Source organism: Bombus bifarius, unplaced genomic scaffold (assembly GCF_011952205.1).
Source record: "Bombus bifarius isolate JDL3187 unplaced genomic scaffold, Bbif_JDL3187 scf7180000008263, whole genome shotgun sequence".
Lineage (NCBI taxonomy): Eukaryota > Metazoa > Arthropoda > Insecta > Hymenoptera > Apidae > Bombus > Bombus bifarius.
Genome location: NW_022884549.1, coordinates 47,147 through 67,540, shown reverse-complemented (window position 1 = coordinate 67,540; position 20,394 = coordinate 47,147). Strand labels below are relative to the sequence as shown.

At 55.9% G+C, this 20,394-nt stretch overlaps 1 protein-coding gene across 3 annotated transcripts in view; it reads right to left on the bottom strand.

Moving 5' to 3' along the window:
* Positions 1–1,095: 1,095 nt before the first annotated feature.
* LOC117211875 (steroid receptor seven-up, isoforms B/C) overlaps positions 1,096–20,394 on the bottom strand; it is a 51,797-nt gene continuing 32,498 nt past the window's right edge. For all 3 annotated transcript variants that reach the window (XM_033456158.1, XM_033456156.1, XM_033456159.1), the window contains one exon: positions 1,096–3,757. In XM_033456158.1, the coding sequence (XP_033312049.1) occupies positions 3,483–3,757 (275 nt within the window). In that variant the 3' untranslated portion in view covers positions 1,096–3,482. The remainder of the gene's footprint in view (positions 3,758–20,394) is intronic.

The following is a 20,394-nucleotide window of genomic DNA, read 5'->3' as shown; positions in this document are numbered from 1 at the left end:
CGATCGAAAGAGATTCATCGATTCGAACGTTTCGTCGGTCTGGACTCGGTCCAAAATTCCTCTTAACAGCGAAGGACGAGGGACGGGCAACGATCCGCGCGATCAGCTTTCTCTTCCTCGGGCTCTCGTTTCGATCGAGCGCGATTTCGTTCGCGTTATTCCATCGTTTACCGTGCGCACAGCGGTCGGAGAACGAAAAAAGAAGCGAGATTTTTGAACGAGAGCCAAAAACCGCGACGGTACCTACTCGCACGGAAAAAAGTCTCCCCCTGAGCCGTTTGTTTCTCCTGCCAAGTTAGATTTATCGAAATTCTAAGCATCCGGCTGGTTCGAGGCTATCCGCGCGCCATGCCACACCGTCGCTCGCGATCTCTTCGTTTTTGCTCCTTCGCCCTAGCCGTGCTCGGCATCCTTCGCGTGATTTATCCCTGTTTTATGCGTTCGCCTCGCGATGCTCCCGATCTCGCAGCAACCAACACCTGCGAAACCTTTTTACACGGATGGATCGTCCTTCGTAGACACGTGGTTCGCACCGGTCGAAAACGAAAAATGCTTTTTCACTCCGACTACTAAAGAGAGAGAGAGAGAGAGAGAGAGAGAATGGGAGAAGAAAGCATGTGGAAGAAGGGCAACTAGGTAGTTGCTCGCGTAGGGGCGTACAGGCGTACGAAGCGGAGGACGACCCGGAGTGGCAGGCAACCCAGCTGACAGAAGAGTGCGAACGGCACAGGAAAAGGAAAAGAGGTTAAAGAAGAACCGAAACGAGTCGCGTTCCTCGAGCGAGGGCACTCGGGGTCGCGTTCGCAGACAGATGCATCGTCGTCGCGTCGCGCCGACCAGAAATCACTGCCGTGCGTCAGGGAAGATGCGCTCGGCGATTGTTTGTATATGGAAAGACGATCGTGCGGGAATGTTCGGAAACGCACGCGGACGAGCAACGTGACGCGTCCCTCTCGCTAGAATTCGCTCCGTTCGTCGAGGCTTACCTGCACTCGTCGACGGCAAAGTCCTACGACGCAGCCTCGCTTCGCACGCTCTGCTCCTTTCTGCTGCATTGCATTGGTTGGGCGCGTTTCGATTGAACGTGCAAAACTCTGTAATTCTGACATATATATTTCTTTACATTTAGACGTATATTCGTGTTTATATTCGCGCTTACGTTCGTATTTATAATCGTATTTATATCTGTATTTTATATATTTTATATATATATATATATTATATATGTATAATATATATGATATATATATAATATATATATATATGCATATATATTAATTATGTACACGTTTTATACAAAAATCTTCTCGCGCCTTTATACATAACGCTACATAAATGTCATTTCGGTCTACGTACACTCAACCACAACGTAATTCGTATCCGATATAATACATCCTTCAGCATTCTCGAAAAATTGCGTTCGACGAAGGGAACGCGTCTCGAGGACAGCGAACCCCGTTCGCATCGTCGATTCGGTTCTCGCCTCGGCCGCGTTCGCTTCGTGGATTTCTATCGAAACGCGCTGCTGTTTCGCTCTTTGTTTGTTTGTTTGTTTGTTTGTGTGTGTGTGTGTGTATGTCTGTGTTTGTATGGGTGCGCGTGCGCATTTAAGAAACGATCGCTGCTTAAAAATATTAGAAATATCCCATATACCCTTAAATGGTTGTCTAAGTAACTAGAGTTCGACATCGCCACATACTTATCGTAGCGCGCTATTCGATAATTTCGCTCGTTTCGAACGATTTGTCGTTCGACGTCTCGGCAAACTCTGTACAGCGCATCGAGCCTGGCTACAGCGTACAGTATTCATAACGTAAAAAAGCACCGTGTGTCGAGAAATCGGATTTCAATTTCGACGTACGCGTATATCACATTGCGTTCGCCGAGTTTCCTCGCAATCGTTTCTTACCGTGTCCATCGTTGACGCTGTCGCGCTATCGGCGCTATCGCGAATTTAACAAACGACGGGCGACCAGCGATCGGTCGAACATATTCGCGGAAGAAAAATATATTTGTTCGTTCTCGGCTGGTCGCGTCGTTTCCGAACGCGTTCTTCGAGCGGGTCGCGACTCCTGCAAATTGCGAGACCGAATCGGAACAGACATCGGCCCGCCGATTGCTCGCCGAACGAGATGGTCGTTCGGCCAGCGAAAAAGCACGCGATAGGGAATCCGCGAAAGCGAATACGATACGAATCGAGGGGTAGACGTCGACCGGAAGATAGGTACGCGACGCGATCACTCGCCTCGTCGTCTCGGTGGAAGGTGGAAGGAAGAAACAGCCTGCGAACGGATCGCGTGCATTCGGCTCGATCTCGCGAATTTTATTCGTTCGAACGCGCGTTTCGCCGTACGAACTTCGCGAGAGTCGCGAGACGCAACGCGGAGGAAAGAAAACCTTTTGCACGGGAGAGTATCTCGACGAGGTAAAACGACGACCGATCGGACGATAATTCGCAAATTGCTTTCGGTGTTTGTGGAAAACGAGTTTCTCTCCGTTGGAGAAAACGATTGCTCGATCCGTGCACCGCGTTACTCGTTACCGGCGTGTCTATCGGTAAGACGGTCCGCGACGTCGTAGACGGTCTTTAAGAAAGAGAAGAAATCGCGCGTTGGAAAACTGGTGGCACGGAATCGAGACGTTCCGAGGGAAAGACGCGGAGAGTGGTCCGTGTAATTGGGTGGCTTCGGTGAATTTCGATGGAGTAGCGCGAAACGTGGTCGGGAAGCGCGAGAGAGCGGATTAAGAAAGAAGAAACGCGAAAGACGGTGAAAGAAAGGTGGAACGAACGCGGACGACGAAACGTCGAAACGAGTGACTAAGGGTTTCGGCGTGACTCGACTAACGGCAATTACTCGACGCGAGATCGATGCAAGATAGCGGCCAGCGAAGGATCTACCAGATCCCCTGCCGTCGATTACAAATGCTAATTTATGATTTCTTCGCGCCGCGTTTCCCCCTTCCACGCCGCTCTTCGTCTCGATTCCGCTTTGCCTTTCGTCCTTTCCCCCGTTTCTTCTCTTTCCTGCGTTCGAGCTCGAACGCTTTCCCGGCTTCTCGAGCGCCGGGACGCCTGGATGCAATTCCAGAGAAAAAGGTCTGGCGAAACACGCGAGCTCGCGTCTTTCCTTTCGTCCGTAGCGCGATCGATCGCGTGCTTCGAAAAAGCTGGAACCGCGACCTTCGCGGCGTCTTTATCGCTGCCTCGTATCGTTCTCTTCGGCCTGTTGGACGTTCGCTCGTCCTCGTCCAGATTCGCCGACTCGTCGGACCGTCGCGCGCGGTTCGTTTCCTCGACACCGTTTCGGAGGCCAGGGGAGCCGCGAATGCTTGGCGAATCGTTGGAAAGTGGCGCGAAGCGAGCGACGGTGCTCGTACGACGGAGAGGCGAAGGGACGACGACGACGACGACGAAGAGGGACGAGGCGATGGGAAATGACGCGAAGGTATTACGCGGAAGCTAGCTGTCGCCAGACAGAATGTCACATCGTGGACATGTACGGCCAGTTGAAGCTGCTACCGCTGAGCAGCATATCCCTGATCAGCGTCTCGATCGGCGTTTTCCCGACCAGCCGAACGAAGAACAGCTGTTCGATCACCTGCGACGACACCGTCCTCAGCGAGGGTAATCGAAGAAGCAGCTTGCCGAATCTCGTCGGTTGATTCGGGTATTGAGTCCTGCAGTATTCTTCCAAGGCGCACTGCGACTTCTCCTGAAGGGACTCGATATGCGCCACGTCCGACAATCCACAAGCATCTGAAACAGAACCGGAACGACGTTTGGTCAGATGGTTCGAAGAAGAGGAGAAGAGGAACGGTCGATCGTTGGACGGCGTTGACGTAGGCGTCGGCGTTGGCGTTGGCGTTGACGTCGACGTCGACGCGGTGGTTCGGAGCGATTTAAAACGGGTGGACGAGTTCGTTGCGAAAGCCAGCCTCGGGCAAGCAGACACGCAGTCGAATGAGACCCAGCCGGCATTCGTTCGGTTGGAATGCGTGCCAACTAGAGAGACGTAGCCCGTGCGAACGTCGGACTAATCACGCGGCGGCGGCGACGACGACGACGACGACGACGACGACGACTACCGTGTCTCTCGATTTCACCCTTTCGCGCGAAACCAGCCGCGCTTTACGCGTCACCATTGTTTCGTTTTCCTCGCCGGCGCGAAAATCCGGCCGGATGCGTCGCGCCTCTTCGTCCTCGATCCGAGTCTTTCACGCGATCGCACTCGACGACGACTTTTATTCGACTGGGTCTTGGCGCGACCAGATCCTCTCGCCCCGTCCCTCGAGAACCTTCGTCTTCGTGCGAATCGTTGGTTCTCGAACGACGTCACGATCCTCGCGCTCACCCTCCTTGGTGCGCGGACGGCGAGCTCTCTTTGGGCATGCAAATCGCATTATTTCCATACGTACGCGTAATGGGCTATTACGCGCACGTGGCGACCACCAAGGAATTCGACGATAGCTTCTGTCCCGTGGCGGTGTGGTCGGTGACAGTTTGCGTGGCGTCGGTTCTCGAATTTCGCGATCCGATCATCGACGAGGGTTCAATTAAAGCATACGTCGTGTCGCGTCGCGAGGGATCCGCCAACGCGCGGCCAATAAACAAACGGTCGGATTGGCGCTCCGATGTCGTCAGCGCCAATTCACCGCATCAATTCGAATAATAGCGTCGAGTGGCGTCTCTCCGCGCCTTTCCTCTCCTCGCTGCCACGCTTCGCCACGCCGCGCCACGACCTCTTTCCTCTTCGCCGCTCGATCACGATTTCTCCTACCCCGCGTGCTCTGCGCTCGCGTTAACCGGTTAAATGCCCTGGCGCCTCGTTGACCAGCCTCGCCGTAAATTAACCGATTTTAAACTCCCAAGACTACGCCACCCTTTCAATTCTTCGCCGCGACGTTCCTTCGCTTTGTTCGCTCCGTCGTTCGCGGTTTCGACGACTCTCGCGCTCTTGCGAAATTTCTTTGCACCGCGTTGCGCGTCGATCGGTCCGTCGGCCGGCGAGCGAGCGGACGGACGAGTCGCGTTCGAAGAGAACGAGACCCGGTTCGAGGGAATGGACCCGAACCCGGCCAAGAGAATAGAACGCGAGTAGAAAGAAGAGGCGACGGTGGTCAGCGGTGCGATAGCGACAGCGATAGCGTGAGCGAGCGCGATAGACAGAGGCGGAGATTCTTTCATGCCCTTCGGAAACGTCATATAGCTGTCGGGTGCCGCGCAGGCAATATTTCACGCCGGTAGGCCCGCCTGTCCTCCCGCTCTCTCCTTCGTTCCTACACTTTTCAAGGAGTTTTTACGGAGTCTCTCGATCTTTAATCACAGCTCGACCTTCCATTGTCAGTGACGTCACCTCCGACTTGGAAAGGGTGTTCGGGGGATGCTTTGTGTCGAGCTGCGCCGATCCCTCTCCGCGTTCTTCGTCTCTTCGGCTGGCTTCGTCGTACGCATGTAGGCACACACGCGAATCGGCGCGCGCGAGTCCGCGCGCACTCGCTTATCCAACCCGATAATCCGTGCAAGCGCGAATACGCGAATCGGCGTGTCTTCGCCGCGGAGAGAAAGTGCGAAATTTTCGCACCGAGCGAATCGATCGGACATGGAGAAAGAGAGAGAGAGAGAGAGAGAGAGAGAAAGAGAAAGTAAAAGTACGCGACATCGACGGAGAGGCGACGGACAAAGTCGTTCCCTCGCTCGCGAGAAGAGTCGCGTCGCTGATTCGCAAAATCGTGGGATTATCACGAGTGCCACGGATAACGTAAGCCGAACGCAATACAGACCGGTCGGGTATATCGACGAAAGAGCCGAAGAAAGGAGCCGTATCGATCGCGTCTCGAAACGAATTTTTCTAAATATACCGTCGAGTTTTCGCAGTCCGTGGAGACGCCGCAAAATTAAAGGAGGAGGCGAGATCGAAACGCGTCGGAGCAGCGTGGACGAACGAGTCGGTCGGAAAACAAGTCGGTTCGGTTATCGCGTATCGAGTGCCGTTTCGCGCCAGTTACACGCCGTTCTGCCTTTCGATCGACCGTTTCGTCATCGCCGACGCCGATCCATCGAAAATTCGTTCGGACGACTCGTTGCTCGGAGAAAGCGGTCTCCCGCTGGTAATTACGAGTTTGATGGACGCGATGGCGCCTCGTACTTCCTCTCGCGCACGACGCTAAGGATAACGACCGCGGATGCGATTTATTCGTCGCAGACGGGAGATCGCGGTAGTTGAGACGATACGAGGAATTACGTCTGGACGGACCGTCGAAGCGGAGTCGAACGGCCGCGGCCAGGAAAAATCGATTCCTCGTACGCGTGGTTCCGAGCGAATTCGCGCGAGACGAGCTCTCGTTTCGAAAACGTAAAGGTAACGGATGGTGGACGGAGGGACGCGGTCTCTGGCGCGGCGAGGGGAAGTGCAAGGTATAACGGGGCGCGAGCACCGATTATCATAACAAGGCTCGTATTTGGAGACAAGATGCCTCGCGACCCTATCGGCCGTACGCATCGGCTCGACGCGACACGCATTTAATCGTCGTACGTGCCTTCTGGCTGCTACTTACAAAACGGTACACCTATAAGCGTACCGTTTAGCATCTATATTGTCATGTTAACGACTCGAATGCCGATCCCATTAGGGCGTTCGCGTTACCTGTTACGCGGAGAATCTTTGGGACCGGCGAAACCTCCCTTACCCCTCTCGGCGACACCTTCCCTTCGTTCTTTCCTTTCGTTCTTTGTACCGTGCGCGCCAGAGTTTCGATTTTCGCCCGAACAGACGTTGCGAATACGCGTGTAGAGTGCGCGTAGAGGTAGAGGATCGCGTCGCGAGCACGTGGATACGCACGCATCGGAAGAGAAGGATCGTAAGAAGAGAAGCCGCGAACCCTCTCAGACGGATTATAACACGCGGAAAGTTCACGACCTTTTGTCTGGCGTTACCCTCTGGCGATGGGCGAACACCGGGGGTAATCCTCTAACCGGGCCGTTATGCCGTTGTTGACATTTAGCCCCCGCGGCCGCTCTCGAAACCGGTCCGTGGTGTTACGTGCACGCCGCGCCGCACCGACAGACCGAGAAACCCACGACGGATCCGGACAAGGACCGACGACCGCAGCCTCGAGAGCAACGGAGACCGCTCGAGCCGTCGCGCCTGTTCTTTCGTCGCTCGGGTACGCTGCCGTCCGCTAGAAAAAACGGACAACAACACGGCCCGACAAAGAAGGGCGGGAAACAGGAGCAACGGGAACGAAAACCGGGAACAGGAAGAGGAGGTGCGCTACGGCGGGCGAAAAAAACTTGACCTTGGCTGTACCTGTCTCGCGTGTACGGGGCAAAGGAAAGAGACGAGAGAAAAGAGCGGAATAGCGGGGAAAGTAAGACGCGCGACGTTTCGGCCAAAGGTACCTCGAGACCGGCCGTCGAAGACGAAAGATCGTCCATCGAGCGAACCACCGTTTCCCGTCTTCTATCGCTTCGCTTTGCGAAGGGCGTTCGTTGACCTTTTTGCTGGTCGCGTGGTTCGCACGCCCGTACCGTCGAGTTTTCCTGGCCGATACCCGCTCCGTCTCGCCGACCTTTTCCCGACGTCGTTTCCGCGCCGGCGACCGGAACGTCGCCTCGGAAAAATACCCGACGAAACGAAAATCGCTCGCTCTCTCGCTTCTCCGGCTATCGAGATCCAGGGGAAACGCGGGGAAAAAAAGGAATTGGCCCTGGCGAGGTAACCGACGAAACGGTCGACCGGTTATCGGTGGAGAGTGAGCGGTCGAGAGAGCAATGCCATGCCGTGCAACGCTACGCCTCCTTCCACCATCGATAAATTCACTGGCTACTGTAAACAATGCGGCAACAATGTCAATTATGCGGACGCCGATCGCGCGGTACCCGCGGTAATTAATCGAATACGAACAGCCCGCGACTTTACACCGTAATTAATTGCCGCGTTGGCCGGTCTGCTCGTATGTCTCGCCGCTCCACGCCACGCCACACCACACCACACCGTGGCATGGCACACACCGTGCCACGCTACACCCCGTCGACCGCGACCGAACGCGTTTCTCCCTTTCCACGTGCCGTTTCGGTCGATCCTCCGATTCGGCGAGAGAAATTTCGAGACCAGAGAGAGAGAGAGAGAGAGAGAGAGAGAAAGAGAGAGAGAGATTGGATTCTCGAGGAAGCGGACGCGATATTCCGAATCGATACTCTTTCGCTCGTGTTCCGGTGGTTGTCGTCGAAACGCTGCCGAAGAATTCTCGGTAGCGGAGGTAGGGAAACGCGAAGCGGAGCGGTAGACGTGTCCCGGTACACGGCTTACGGCGTGGCGGCGTGGCGGTGCGAGGCGGTAGGTTCGCGATCGCGTGGGCGCGTAATATATTCTTGGGGATAGACAATGTGCCGAGCACGTGGGCTATAGAAGCCAAGTCGACCGGACCCGGGGCCCCATAATGAAGCGTTGACGCGAGCATAAAACGAGCGCCGCTCGAGACAATGGAGTGATTGAGCGCGGGTAACGCCAAAGGGTTGCCCGCCGTCAACCCCGGGGTGAAAATGTCAGTAACCAAATGTCAGGGCCTCGCCTCCAGCGCGCTCTACGACCGTTCTCGTTCCCGCGCGACCTCTCCCTCCGAGTCCTCCTCTTCCCCCTATCGTCATCCCTCTTTCAACGCACGCTCTCTCTCTCTCTCCTGCCCGCTCGCCTCTTCCTCCGCGCTTTTTACGCCTGTCGTCTCTTCCTTCTGTGGAAAATTCGCGAGAGCTCGCGTCGCTCGATCTCGTGCCCTCGCGAACGATGGTCCGATTTCGCGGTGGTGAAACGCGAGGCGCGTCCTGGTCGCCGGAAGAATCGCGTTTTGCCGCTCCAACCTTGGCGGAACTCGCATCTGCCGCTCGTCGGCCGAGATCGAGTTTATCGCCCCGCGGCGCGGAGACGGCCGGCTTTATAGGCTCCCTCGTCTCTTCCGGTCGTTGTTAAAGCGGATCGCGACGAGAACGTAATCGTCGCGAAGATACTTTGCCGCGGCGACAAAGGGTTGGTCACCCTCGTGCTCGAGCTCACCCTCGCGAGTCGTCTGCTCGCGAGAAAATAACCTGCCGGAATATTTTATAGTCAGGAAGCGTGTTTTTCTCGCGGCGCTCTTCCGAGATTGCTTTCTCCTCCGGAGTAATGCCATTTTCGGGGAAGGGGGCGACGCGTCGACGAATCGACGCGAGCAACACCGCCTCTTTGACGCGCGGCGTACAACGGGTTAAGTGGGTTTCGCTCGCGCTCTCGGCATCCCCTTTCCCCTTTTCCCTTTTTCTCTCGATTTCCTCCCGTCTCTTTGCGGCGGTCGCTGCGAGTCGCCGGACACCCGCTTCGCCGGCCATCCTCTCGCGACGAACAAAACGACACCGAGTCGCCGATTTCTATTCGCGTACTCGCCGGCGTTAACGAAATTTCACCGCGCCAACGAAAGTTCGCGCGTAACTGCGAAACACGGTCGTGGCCAGTCACCGGTAACCGACTAGAAAACCAGTTCCGTCGTGGCGAGATGTAGCGCGGCGAGATCGTAGCCGATCGAGAGCCGATCGTCGAGCAAATCGACGTTGCTGTACGCGTGCGTTTCGATCTTCGCCGCTTCGAAACGTTTCGAAGTCGTTGGCGATGATACGCTTCCGGCGAGGATGACAGAGCGACGACGGAATCGACGCTCCCGTCGAATCTGTTACGTCGACGGACTCGAGTGGCGATAAAGCGGCCGGTCGAGGCAGACCACCGATGCAGACGTTGGCCGTGGTCGAGGATACTCGGCTCGTCCTACTTCCTAGAACCGGAACCAGTCTCGGCTGGAGATCGATCGGCCGGCTGAAATTGCCCGCGTTCTAATTGCTCGTGGGAAAAAGAGCCGGCGCAGCGTGTCGGTTTCTTCGGCGGTCCGTTCGGCCTGTCCGCCACACCGGCTCGCAACGACGTCTCGAGGAAACGACGACCGTGTCCTCCTGCTGCGACGAAGGAGGATTTCGCAGCGCGTAAATAAGGGGGGGGGGGGCCGGAAGGGAAAGAAGACGATTATCGCGGGTGAAACGCGAGCATCTGGACGGAGAAGGGGAAAAGAAGGCGAATCTGTTTGCCCTTAGCCGGCGATAAATCGAAGGAGCCGGTGGTTCGCGAGACGGGTTTCCTTCCAACCTCTACGGTGTCTCTCCGTGTCGGTTCCGCCCATTGCTGATTTATACACGCGCGAGATATACGACCGAGCACCCAGCATACGCGCCTCCTACCCAGAACGTTGGAAACGCGTCGCGGCAGAGCGAAGGAGGAGGGCCGATCGCGCGTCGTCTAGCGTCTGCCGGAAATATTCGCGCGATCCGAACGAACGTTAAACGCGCTCGACGATCGGGAAATTCCTATCGAAGGTTGGGAAAGTTCGGGCTGACGAATAGACGGGCGAATGGATAGATACGTAGACGAATAGGAGAAGGGGAGAAGGGGAGAAGGGGAAGCGAGTTTCCACGGACGCCTGGTAACGCGATAGATTGGACGTAATTAGGGGCTTAATAAGATTCGCTGGCAATCTAGGAGGAAGCGCGAGGCCCGAGGCGGATTCGTTGCGCGAAGAGAACGGAACGACCCTGGTTACTCGTAACAAACCGCAGACTCCCTGACCACCCTTGAGCGAAGCGTGCTCGCGTCATTCACGCAGACCGCGATATAACCTAATAGAATTATTTTCCAAGTACGAGGGGTCGTGGCTCCCCCAGGAAGCGACAGCAGCCGCAGCAGCAGGGGTCGCAACCTACCGGCACGAGGGATATCGCTGCCCCGTGCCTCGATATACCCTCTGCTCCCTCGCCACTTTGCTCGTTCCGTGGTTTCACGGTTCGGCGTAATAACGGCCGCCGACCAAATAAATAATCCGACGACCTATCCACGGATTTTTACCTCGCCGTTTGCGATCGCGTTCGCGTCGCGTCGCGCCCACCGTTCCGTATTTTCCCTTCGTGCGGACTCGCGTTCGTCGACTCGCTCGCTCGAATCGAGGAATCGCGTCGTTGGTCGTCGTTCGCGCGCCACGCAATTTTGCAATTAGTCGAGAGTGGTTCGCTCCGAACGGATCGGCCAGTTAGCTCGAATGACCGTGCAGCTTCTCGACGACGTCGATTCGCGTTGCCCCGCGTTCCGTCTCCGGATCTCCGTATCTCCGACCGCCAGCTGCTTCGCGTCACCTGCGATCGACCGTCTTCCGTCTGTCGATTCTCTTTGATAACCACGCTGGCTATTCCCGGTCACGGACCGATCGGCACCTACCCGGTATGCGTTAGCTTCCAACAGCTTCGCAATTTCGAACGCGAACGCGTCTCCGAGATTCGTAGTTTCGTTTCGTTTCGTTTCGTTTCGTTGGAAAACGGTAGCCGCGTGCGAACGTTGCGAAAGGTCATCGACGCGCGGTAACGGTATCGACCGTGGTCAGCGCGCGTCTTTAAGCGCGTCTTTAAGCGCGTCTTTAAGCGCGCTGCACTCGCGAAAGCGATCGTTCGTCGACGCGGCTCGTTTCGCTCGCGCTGCTGATATTTTCACGGAAAGAGGAAACGAAAGACGAGGCGATCGCGAAGAAACCACCGAGCGATAGGAGCGAGCGCGTCGGCTTCCGCGTCGCGCGAACAGCTCGAACAGAACAAGGCGAGAAACGGCAAAGAGCGTGGAGAGAACAGGAAGCGCGGGACTTGCACGCGCTCGTGCTCTTTTTTCTCTGCCTCTTGTTCGGTTGGTAATTACGCGCGAATTTTTCCAAACGCCCGTGCTCCGTGTATCTCGTTTCTTCTACCCGTCCGCGTTTATCTCCGTTTCTATCCCTCTCGCCGAGCGTTCTCCTCCTTCCTCGACTATTATTAGCGGTAATGCATGCCATTAGCGTCAAGGTTCGTGCGCGAGAACGAGTCTCTCGATATACTCGAGGGAATCCGTCGTTTTATAAGCTACGCGTGCATCAGCCTGCCTACTCGGTTGCTCGAAGGCTGCCTGACCAGCTAGCTAGCTAGCTGGCCCTCGCCGCGTCTCTGTACCGGCCAGTCGGTCGACCGACCGTCGATCGGTCGTTCGGTCGCACGGTCGTCGGAACGGTCGGTCGATCGGTCGGTCGGTCGCTCGCGCGCTGGCTCGTTCGCTCGTCCGCCCGTTTGCCCTGCCGCGACTCCGTTTAGTCGACCCGTAGACCAAACTGCGAAGAGAGAAAAAGAGAGAAAAGCCCTGCCGACTTCTCCTCTCGTGCCTCGCGCATCGAGTACGCGCGAAGCGAAGCGAACCGTGTCGCGGTTGCATCGCGTCAAGCTGCAACTACCGCGCTCATCCACAGGACGAGCCTGCATTCTCGCTCTCGGCTACTCGAAGAATGCGGAACCTACGAGCGCGCCTCGCCTCCCTTCGCCTCTACTCGCCTCTATCCGCCTCTACTCGCCTCTACTCGCCTCTACTCGCCGCTACTCGTCTCTATTCGCCGCGTCACACGCGCCACCTTCCGCCGTCCGGTCTCGGCCACTTACTCGCGCACCGATCCACCGATCGTCGTGTCGTCGACGTTCGAACCGAGTTTCGCTCTCGTTTCGCTCTCGCGTCGCTCCGAAAGTCGCCGATCGCAGACACCCTCGATGCTTGCGTTACGACAGACAGGAGAGAGAGAGAGAGAGAGAGAGAGAGAGACGGCGAGCAGTCGGTCGCGATAGTCGTTCTCGTTCGTCGAAGCGAGCGGCCGGAGAACGACGACGAACCGCGAGGAGGGAAATTTATCGCGACGAGTTATCCCGAGGGTCGGTCGCTTGCTCGGAAAAAAGCCGACTAGCTAGGAGGCGCGCAACGGCGTGGCGCGGTCCGAGCAGAAGAAGAGGAACGAGTCTGGAAACTGGGGAGACGTACTTACTCCGGGCCATATTCCGTAGCCGCGTCGTTAAGCAGCAAAAAATAATAAATCACCGCGATTTTTAGTCTGGCTGGAGGAGATAAATTTAATAACTTAACTACCGCGGATCGTTCCTGCGGCGCGGAGCGGCGGCCACCGGCGGCAAACGGCGAGTCAACCGTTATTTCGCCGTCGCGCCGACAAGGAGTGGGAGACGACCGTTCCGCCGGCCCGACAGCGAAAGCCGGAAAACCACGCGCTTCTTTTCGACCGCGTTTCTTCCTCGAGTCCAGGCGATTCTCGAAACGCGCCACTTCGCGCTGGACTTTGCTTCGTACGATCGTCGCGACTCTTGCCCTCCGTGCCATTCGTAACGGTTGGCCTCGACCGTACGATAAATCGCGCCACGATAAAGAATACAAGCGGTCGCTGGTCGTTCGATTTTTATGCGCCGTGTTGGGTGTCCGCGTTCCAGGAGGAACGTTGGCGCGAGATATACGTGGCGGAGAGGCACTGTAGGGTTAGGCAGGCGCTGTAAAGCTCGCGAAAGAAAGCCGGAGAAACATCGGGGCCGAACGGCCTAATACCTTCCGGAAGAGGAGCGACCGTCGCTCGTCCGTTTCCAGATACGATCCCGAAATCCTTTCTTTTTCGTCGACGGCGAACCGGCCGGCGATGGCCCACGGAGTCAGGCGACAGCTAAATCGCCGGGTAAACGCGGCAGCCCCCGCGTCCCTCGCGCGATTCACGACGCCGTCGTCCCCCCGGCTACTTACCGGCCGTGAAATATGAAATTAAATTCATTAGGCGGTTCTCGCGGTCATAATAAATCGAACGATCGTGCCAGGATAGAGGACGTAGCGGGCTTATAACTCAGACCTTCTGAATGGAAAATGATGAGAAATGTCTCTCATTGAACGGTGGGGGGTCTCGGACCCTGTGTCCTTTCCTCCCGTCTTCTCCTTCTTCCTCCCTCCTTCTCCGTTCACTTGCTCGACGACGATCCGTGCCGCGCCGTGCCACGCCATGCGACGCGTACTCGCTTTATCGCGCCGTCCTCGACAACGCGCCCGAACCTCGACGATTGCGACGGAACGGTGGCCGCCAGCTCGATCTTCGCTTAAACTCGCGAGCGAGCAACGACGACGCGACAACGGAAGCGCGTATCCGACGTCCGACAGACATCTCGTCGTGCCGTTCCCTTAGCTCGGTCGCGCGTCGCGAGTATCCAGTTGGCGGTTCTCGCCGTTGATTTACACGGGCGGCGACGCGGCCGCTTCACCGCGAATATCGCCCGATAGAAAGGACACGGTCCGACCGATTTGCGTCGACGCGTTTCAATGGAAAAAAGTAACCGGTCCGTGGAGTGCCGCGCCTGGTGGTCACACCTCGGTGCCCCAGCTCGCCGGGACCCGCGAGTCCGAGAAAAGATAGTTTACGCGCGACTCGGCGCGACCAGGCGTCGCCGATTAGTCGGCCGAAGATACTCGAATTGGATCGAGTACCAGTTCCATCAACGCGGGGTTTATCCGAACCGCGCGATAAATTACGTCTATTGGTCGTCGTCCATCGAAACCACGTCGACTATTACCGACGGTTTATCGTAAATTGCGGTTTGCGCGGCGATTAAACGAACGGGTTTCGAGAGGCGAAGCCGATGGTGTAGCGGAGAAGTTGGTCGCGTTCGAGAAGAAGGCGAATCGTTGGATTCAGCGATCTGCCTCGGCTTCGACTTATCGGCTCGGATCGGCTCGGATCGGCTCGGATCGGCTCGACTCGTCCGGCGCCCGGGCGATCGTCGTTTTCCCTCGACTCTCTTTGCCTCGAGTCTCGTTCGGTCATCGGGTGACTCGTTGGCATCCAAATCGCCGAACGTTTCGGTTTTCGCGCGCGCTTTTCGTTCTTTCTCGCTGCTTTCGTTGGCGTTCCATCTTTTTCCAACGATCGTGACGCGTTGTTCCGCCCAGGCAACGGTTACGTCGCGAATTAAACTTGGTCGTCGCGATAATCCAATCTCCGGCGCGCACCCGATCGAATTTCCTGCAATTACGATCCGTACGAACGCACCTTTAAACGGGAATTTCACCGGGTTTCGTGGAAAAAATGTAATTCAATTTCCATCGAGTCGAAATTAATTCCGCGCAACGCGCCACTCGTTTCGCTGGTGTTCGTTATCTCTTTGCTACACCTATTGTACGCGGGTATCGACGCATCGATGTCGGCGTACTCGTTACACGTTGTAACGTCTAGTATCGCGAGTCGCGTTTTCGAACGACATCCGATTAATCGCGGAATCGTTCGTCGCGATCGCCGGAAATTGCGCGGAATTATTTCGCGTATTAGCGGCGGCGAAAACGAAAACCGATCGAACGCGAAGCATCGGCGAAAAAAAAAAAAAAGACGAGCGACGTAGAAAAACGAAGGGACGGTCAAGTAACTCTCGCGCGGCATTTTCTCGTCCGCTCGATTAGCAACCTGTTTTTATCGCGGCGAGGATACGGTTGGTGCGTGCAGAGGAGAGTGACACTCCGCTAGCGTCGGGAGTTCGAAGCGCGCAATTATACCCAGATGAGACGAGGCGGGATCGGGACGAAGACTCGTGGCAGCGTCGGAGATTTCCACGCGCTTCGCGTAAGCGATATTCGCGCGTTTTGCCAACGATCCGAACGTTTCTCTCGGTGAACCGAGTTTGTTCGCAGGGCGAACGAGCAGAGACGACGGCGAGAGAGAGAGAGAGAGAGAGAGAGGGAGAGAGAGAGAGAGAAAAGAAAGAGAGATTCCTCCGTGAAAATTTACGACCCAACCTCCTGTCCAAGTGTCGTTAAACGAGCGCAGCTTTCAATGGAGTAAATGGGCTGTGATTTGTACATTGACAGGCGCGTAATGCCACGACATCGGAGGCATCGTAGCGGTTCTTCGTCGAAGCAGAGATCGTCGAAGCGTGCGAGCGTGCCCGGCCCGAAGAATGGGCCGTGTTTTCGTCGAATCGTTCGCTTTCCGCGCCCTATGAAAGAGATAACGACCTCTCGACCGTTCGCTCGTCTATCCATTCTACGCTGTTTTCCTCTTCAAACCCGAATCCTCGTAGGCGTGTCGATTTCTGGCAGCTGCGCGTTCCTTCCGGCCGTCCGGTCCGTCTCTTCTTTCTTTCTTCCTTCTTCCTCTCGCCGTTACTCTCCGCTCCTCTCCGCTCCTCTCCGCTCCACGGACACTCTGCCGTCGGTCGCGTCGACGCGCACCGACTGTCGCGATTCCAGGCGAAAGTCGGCGAAACGTGGATCGCGATAACCTCTACCGACGAACCCGACCCTCGTCCGAGATGGAAATATTTTAATTAGCCGGACGATAGCGTTCGAAGGGCGACGTTCTTAACCGATTTTAAATATCCGTGGAATCGTCGGGACGAAGAGCCGCGCGATTCGACGCGGCTCGTTCTCGGCTGCTCGCAGTGAAAAGACAGCTGGTGGCTGTCCGTCTCTTTCGGCCGAGTGGTTTCACCGGACAAACGTGGATGGGTGCAAAGAGCCTGGAACGAGGCGACGCGACCTACCGAGATAAAGATCGTTCTTGCGACCGTTCGACCGACCTCGCCGTCCAAGAATATATACGGTTTGTTGTCGATTGTGTGTACACTCGTCGGTTGATTAGCCTCATTGTGGCCGATTCGGGCGTGCACTTGGCCCGCTTGCGACTCGTGCCATCCGGGCCACCGAGCTTTCGTGCGCGCCTCCTTTTCGCCGAAAATCGCCTCTTCCTTCCCTTCCCTTCCCTTCCCTTCCCTCCCCTTCCCTCCGTACCGTCGCGCCGCCTCGCAACCTCCATAGGAATAGGTAACGACCCTCTAGGCTTCTTTCTTCCGGACCAGTCGCCTTTCTCTCGCTCTTTCTCCCTCTGCGGCCTTTTTTCCTTCCGCTCGAACCACGAAAAGCGCTCTCGCAGGCCCCATTGTCGCGCGAACGCGTCTTCGAGAGAAGAGCAAACACGCTTAACCTGCCGACCTATTGTCGCCCGGATTATCCGATTTGCCGTATGCGAGCGTTTCGCCCCGTCGCTCCGCCGCGTCCATTGCGACAGAGACGAGGCCACGAGGCCGCAGGTTGCGTGCTGTACGCGCCACGGCCGCCGCTAATAATCCGTAATCCTACCTGTTTGTTCGATGTCGCGCGTGCTCCCAACATCGCTCGACTATCCTCGTTAACGAGATACCGTCGCCGTTTACCTTAATATCTCGTTATTACAAAACGTCGAGTACAGAAACCGGCCGAGCTTTCCATAACCGGTTATCCTCGAGCGCGTTATCGCGATTCGCTTGGCCGATCCGATCGTCGCTCGATTTGGAAGGCGACGCGATGCGACGCGATGCGACGCGATGCGACGCGCCACGCGCACTTTCGCGTCGTGCAGCGTCGCGTCGCGTTGCTCCGAAACGGCCAGTCATCCCGGCAATCGTCCATCTTCCCGTGCCCGGTGGCCGTGTTGCGAGTCAAACGCTTTCCAGCATCTCTTCCACTCTACTCGACTCGACTTACGTTGGTCGGGCTGCAGCGGTCGAGGGTCGGCCGTTATTGGATTACGCGACCGCATTGTCCCCGCGTGCAAGCGGACAGCTGTTCGTCCCAAAAAGGCGACGCAACGTGCACACCGAATATGAAAATAATATTTCCTTTTGGCATCGGTATGATCGATATTTATTCGAGCGACAGTCGCGCGTCCGTCCGCCCGGTATTGTGTCGCGATCCTGAGATCTCGTTCGGTTCGCATTGTGCTCGAAACTCTTCGACGTGCTCAAAGACGCGCTCTGCTCTCTATAGGCCGCGCTCTCTCATAATACCTAGCTGGAAATCGGCACGACGGATCTTTTATCCTCGCGCGTTTATTCCCAGAAGAGTTTGCTGCGTTTCGCGAGTCGTCCGAAAACGCGATGATCCGAATTTTTCTGCGACGATCCCGGTTTTCGACTTTCGATCCAGCCACTCTCTCTCTCTCTCTCTCTCTCTCTCTCTCTCTCTCCGACAGAGTTGACTTTCGTTCGAAAGCAAACTCGTCCCTAGGCACGAAGATGTTTCTTCGTCTCGGCGACGAAAGCACCCAAGAACGACGAAACTTGGATCCGCGACGGAATTAGATTGGCGGCGCGGTTGAGTTTTAAACTTCGTTTCGAGTCGAACAAACGCCGGCCGGCGCCGCTACTCCGCAACTTTGCGATTCCCTTCGCGGCCCAAAAGGGGTTTTCGTCCTGCCGGCTAAGTGACAAGTTTCAGCGGGTTCTCTTTGCTGCTGATCGCGCTGCCGGAACGAGAAAGCGTTCTCGCTGGAAAAATTACACCGTCGAAAAGACGGGCGTAACGAAAAGTTGTCTCTCGATCGAAACGAGCGAAAAAACGAACCGGTTTATCGTCTCGCGACACCGCCGGTACCGCGAAATCGGCCGCAACTCGTGACGAATACTAGGCGATAAAAATAGCGACGCGTGCGAATTCGCGTTGCGAAATCACGCGACGTTTTGCGTCAGAGGAACGGCGGACGTCGAACGATCGGCTTCGTAAGCAAAGTGGAGCGTGTGTCGCTGTCGTTTCCACGGCTCTCGCAACTGCCGTTTCGAAGGCCTCTGCGTTTCTTCCCTCGCAAGAAAAGACCTTTCCGCTCCTCTCCGCTTCTTTCTTACTCGTCGAAGATAAAGTTACCTCGCAACTGTCCCCGTCTATTCGTTTATTTATTTAAATACGGGAAATGTCCCATTATGGATCGCAGCGACGATGCTCGAGAAATTTTGTTCGACACGGAACTGCGTCAAATATTGGGAATTCGTTGTACTTGGTACAGGGGTCGTTGGATTATTTAGTCGAGTCGATGTGACTCGAAAAGCGCTTTAACTTCTCCGAGTGATTACAGCATAGTTGGTTCCAGTCGGATTTTTGTAACGGGAACTCGGATGTGACAAAGCGAGATATAGTTTGAACATCGACAAGATCTTTGGCATTTTCAGCAGCGCGACATTTTTCATTCTGATCGGATAACAAAGTTGAAGAGATACCCCTTCGGGAAACGTCGGTTGATTTCGATAAATTCTAGGCATAGGAGAAATTATCATGCGAAGCCTTCGTGCTCGTTATCCCAATCGATACGAGTCGATTACTTCGCCAGCGCGTATCGTTCGGACGAAATTTCCAAAGTATCGTAACTCTGATCCGTGACGGGACATTTTCACGTATGCAAATAACTGTATATAACAAACAATATAACAAATAACGCAGGAGAAGTTGTCTCTGCGAAAGGCAATTCCTGGCAATTCGGCGGCATCGATGCCAGCGATAATAGTATCGGCGTTTTCTCGAAAGCGAAGGAAACGCGACTTTTCGATGATCCGACTCTCGAAAAGACGACGACGTCGATGCGTTTCTAATTCTCAGACGGTAGAGGATTTTCGTGCGGCGATCGTGATTTTCGAGCGTGCGATACGCAGGCGAAGCGACAGAGGACGACGAACGGGAGGCAGAGCGACGCGATGGAACCGGATGTATCTGGCCGAGCAGCGTGAAACGCGCGGCGATCGAGAACATCGAAAAGAGGAGAATACGGCTAAACGACGTAAGAGCCGCGCTAGCTAGTCCTATCCGGTCGATCTTCCTCTTTCTCTCGCCCTCGCTCTCTACCCTCTTTGTTTCACCGGTTCTCCGGCTTCGTCCTTTTTCCTCGGCATTTCGCCGCGCGTTCCTTTTCTCTCCTCGCGTTCGACTCGACGTCGTCTCCTTCGTCTTTCCTCGTCCGGTCGAACGGCCGATAGATAATTGGCGTTGCGTGCTTTGAGATAAACGGCCGTGATTGGCGAAAATAACGATTAATAATTATCCACTCGCGGGATCCGAGTCGGCCTGCCCTCTCATCTCGGATCTCTCGAGAGATCCGAGCGAACGCTCCGAGAGAAGGACGGACCGACCAACGAAGCAGCTACGATATTCGACTGCCCGGGACCTCGTTTCTACCTTCCGTACTCTCCTTCCTTCTTCGTCCGTCGCTCTTTCTTCGCTCCACCACTCGTCCAGTCTTTCCCGAACGACGATTTACCGGTTCCGAACCTATTCGAACTCGTAGTCCCGCGCGATGAATCTTCGCCGTACCGATACGATTCCCCGAGTCGTTCGATTCGAAGGAGCTCGACTTGGGGGAAAGTCGCGCAAGACCGAAAGGAGAGGAAAATTTTGGTCGTCGGGCCGGTTTCCAGCCAGGCATCGTTATCGTTTCACCCGTCCGCCCGTTTTTCCCGAGGCGGGCGATACTTTTCGCGTAACGGCAAGAAAGGAGGAGATGTTAGAAAAATCGTAAACGATCGGCATCGTCGCGCTCGTTTTTCGGCTTTCGGTAACCGGAGAGAGAGAGAGAGAGGGGGAGAGAGAGAGAGAGACGGTCGATAGCTGGGACGTTGGTTTCGAATTTGGCGGAATCTCGCGACTGGGAAAACGGGCCGACGAAAGAGCGCGCTACTCTGCGAAAAAGAAGGGTGCTTTTAGATTAACTTTGGAAACGGCC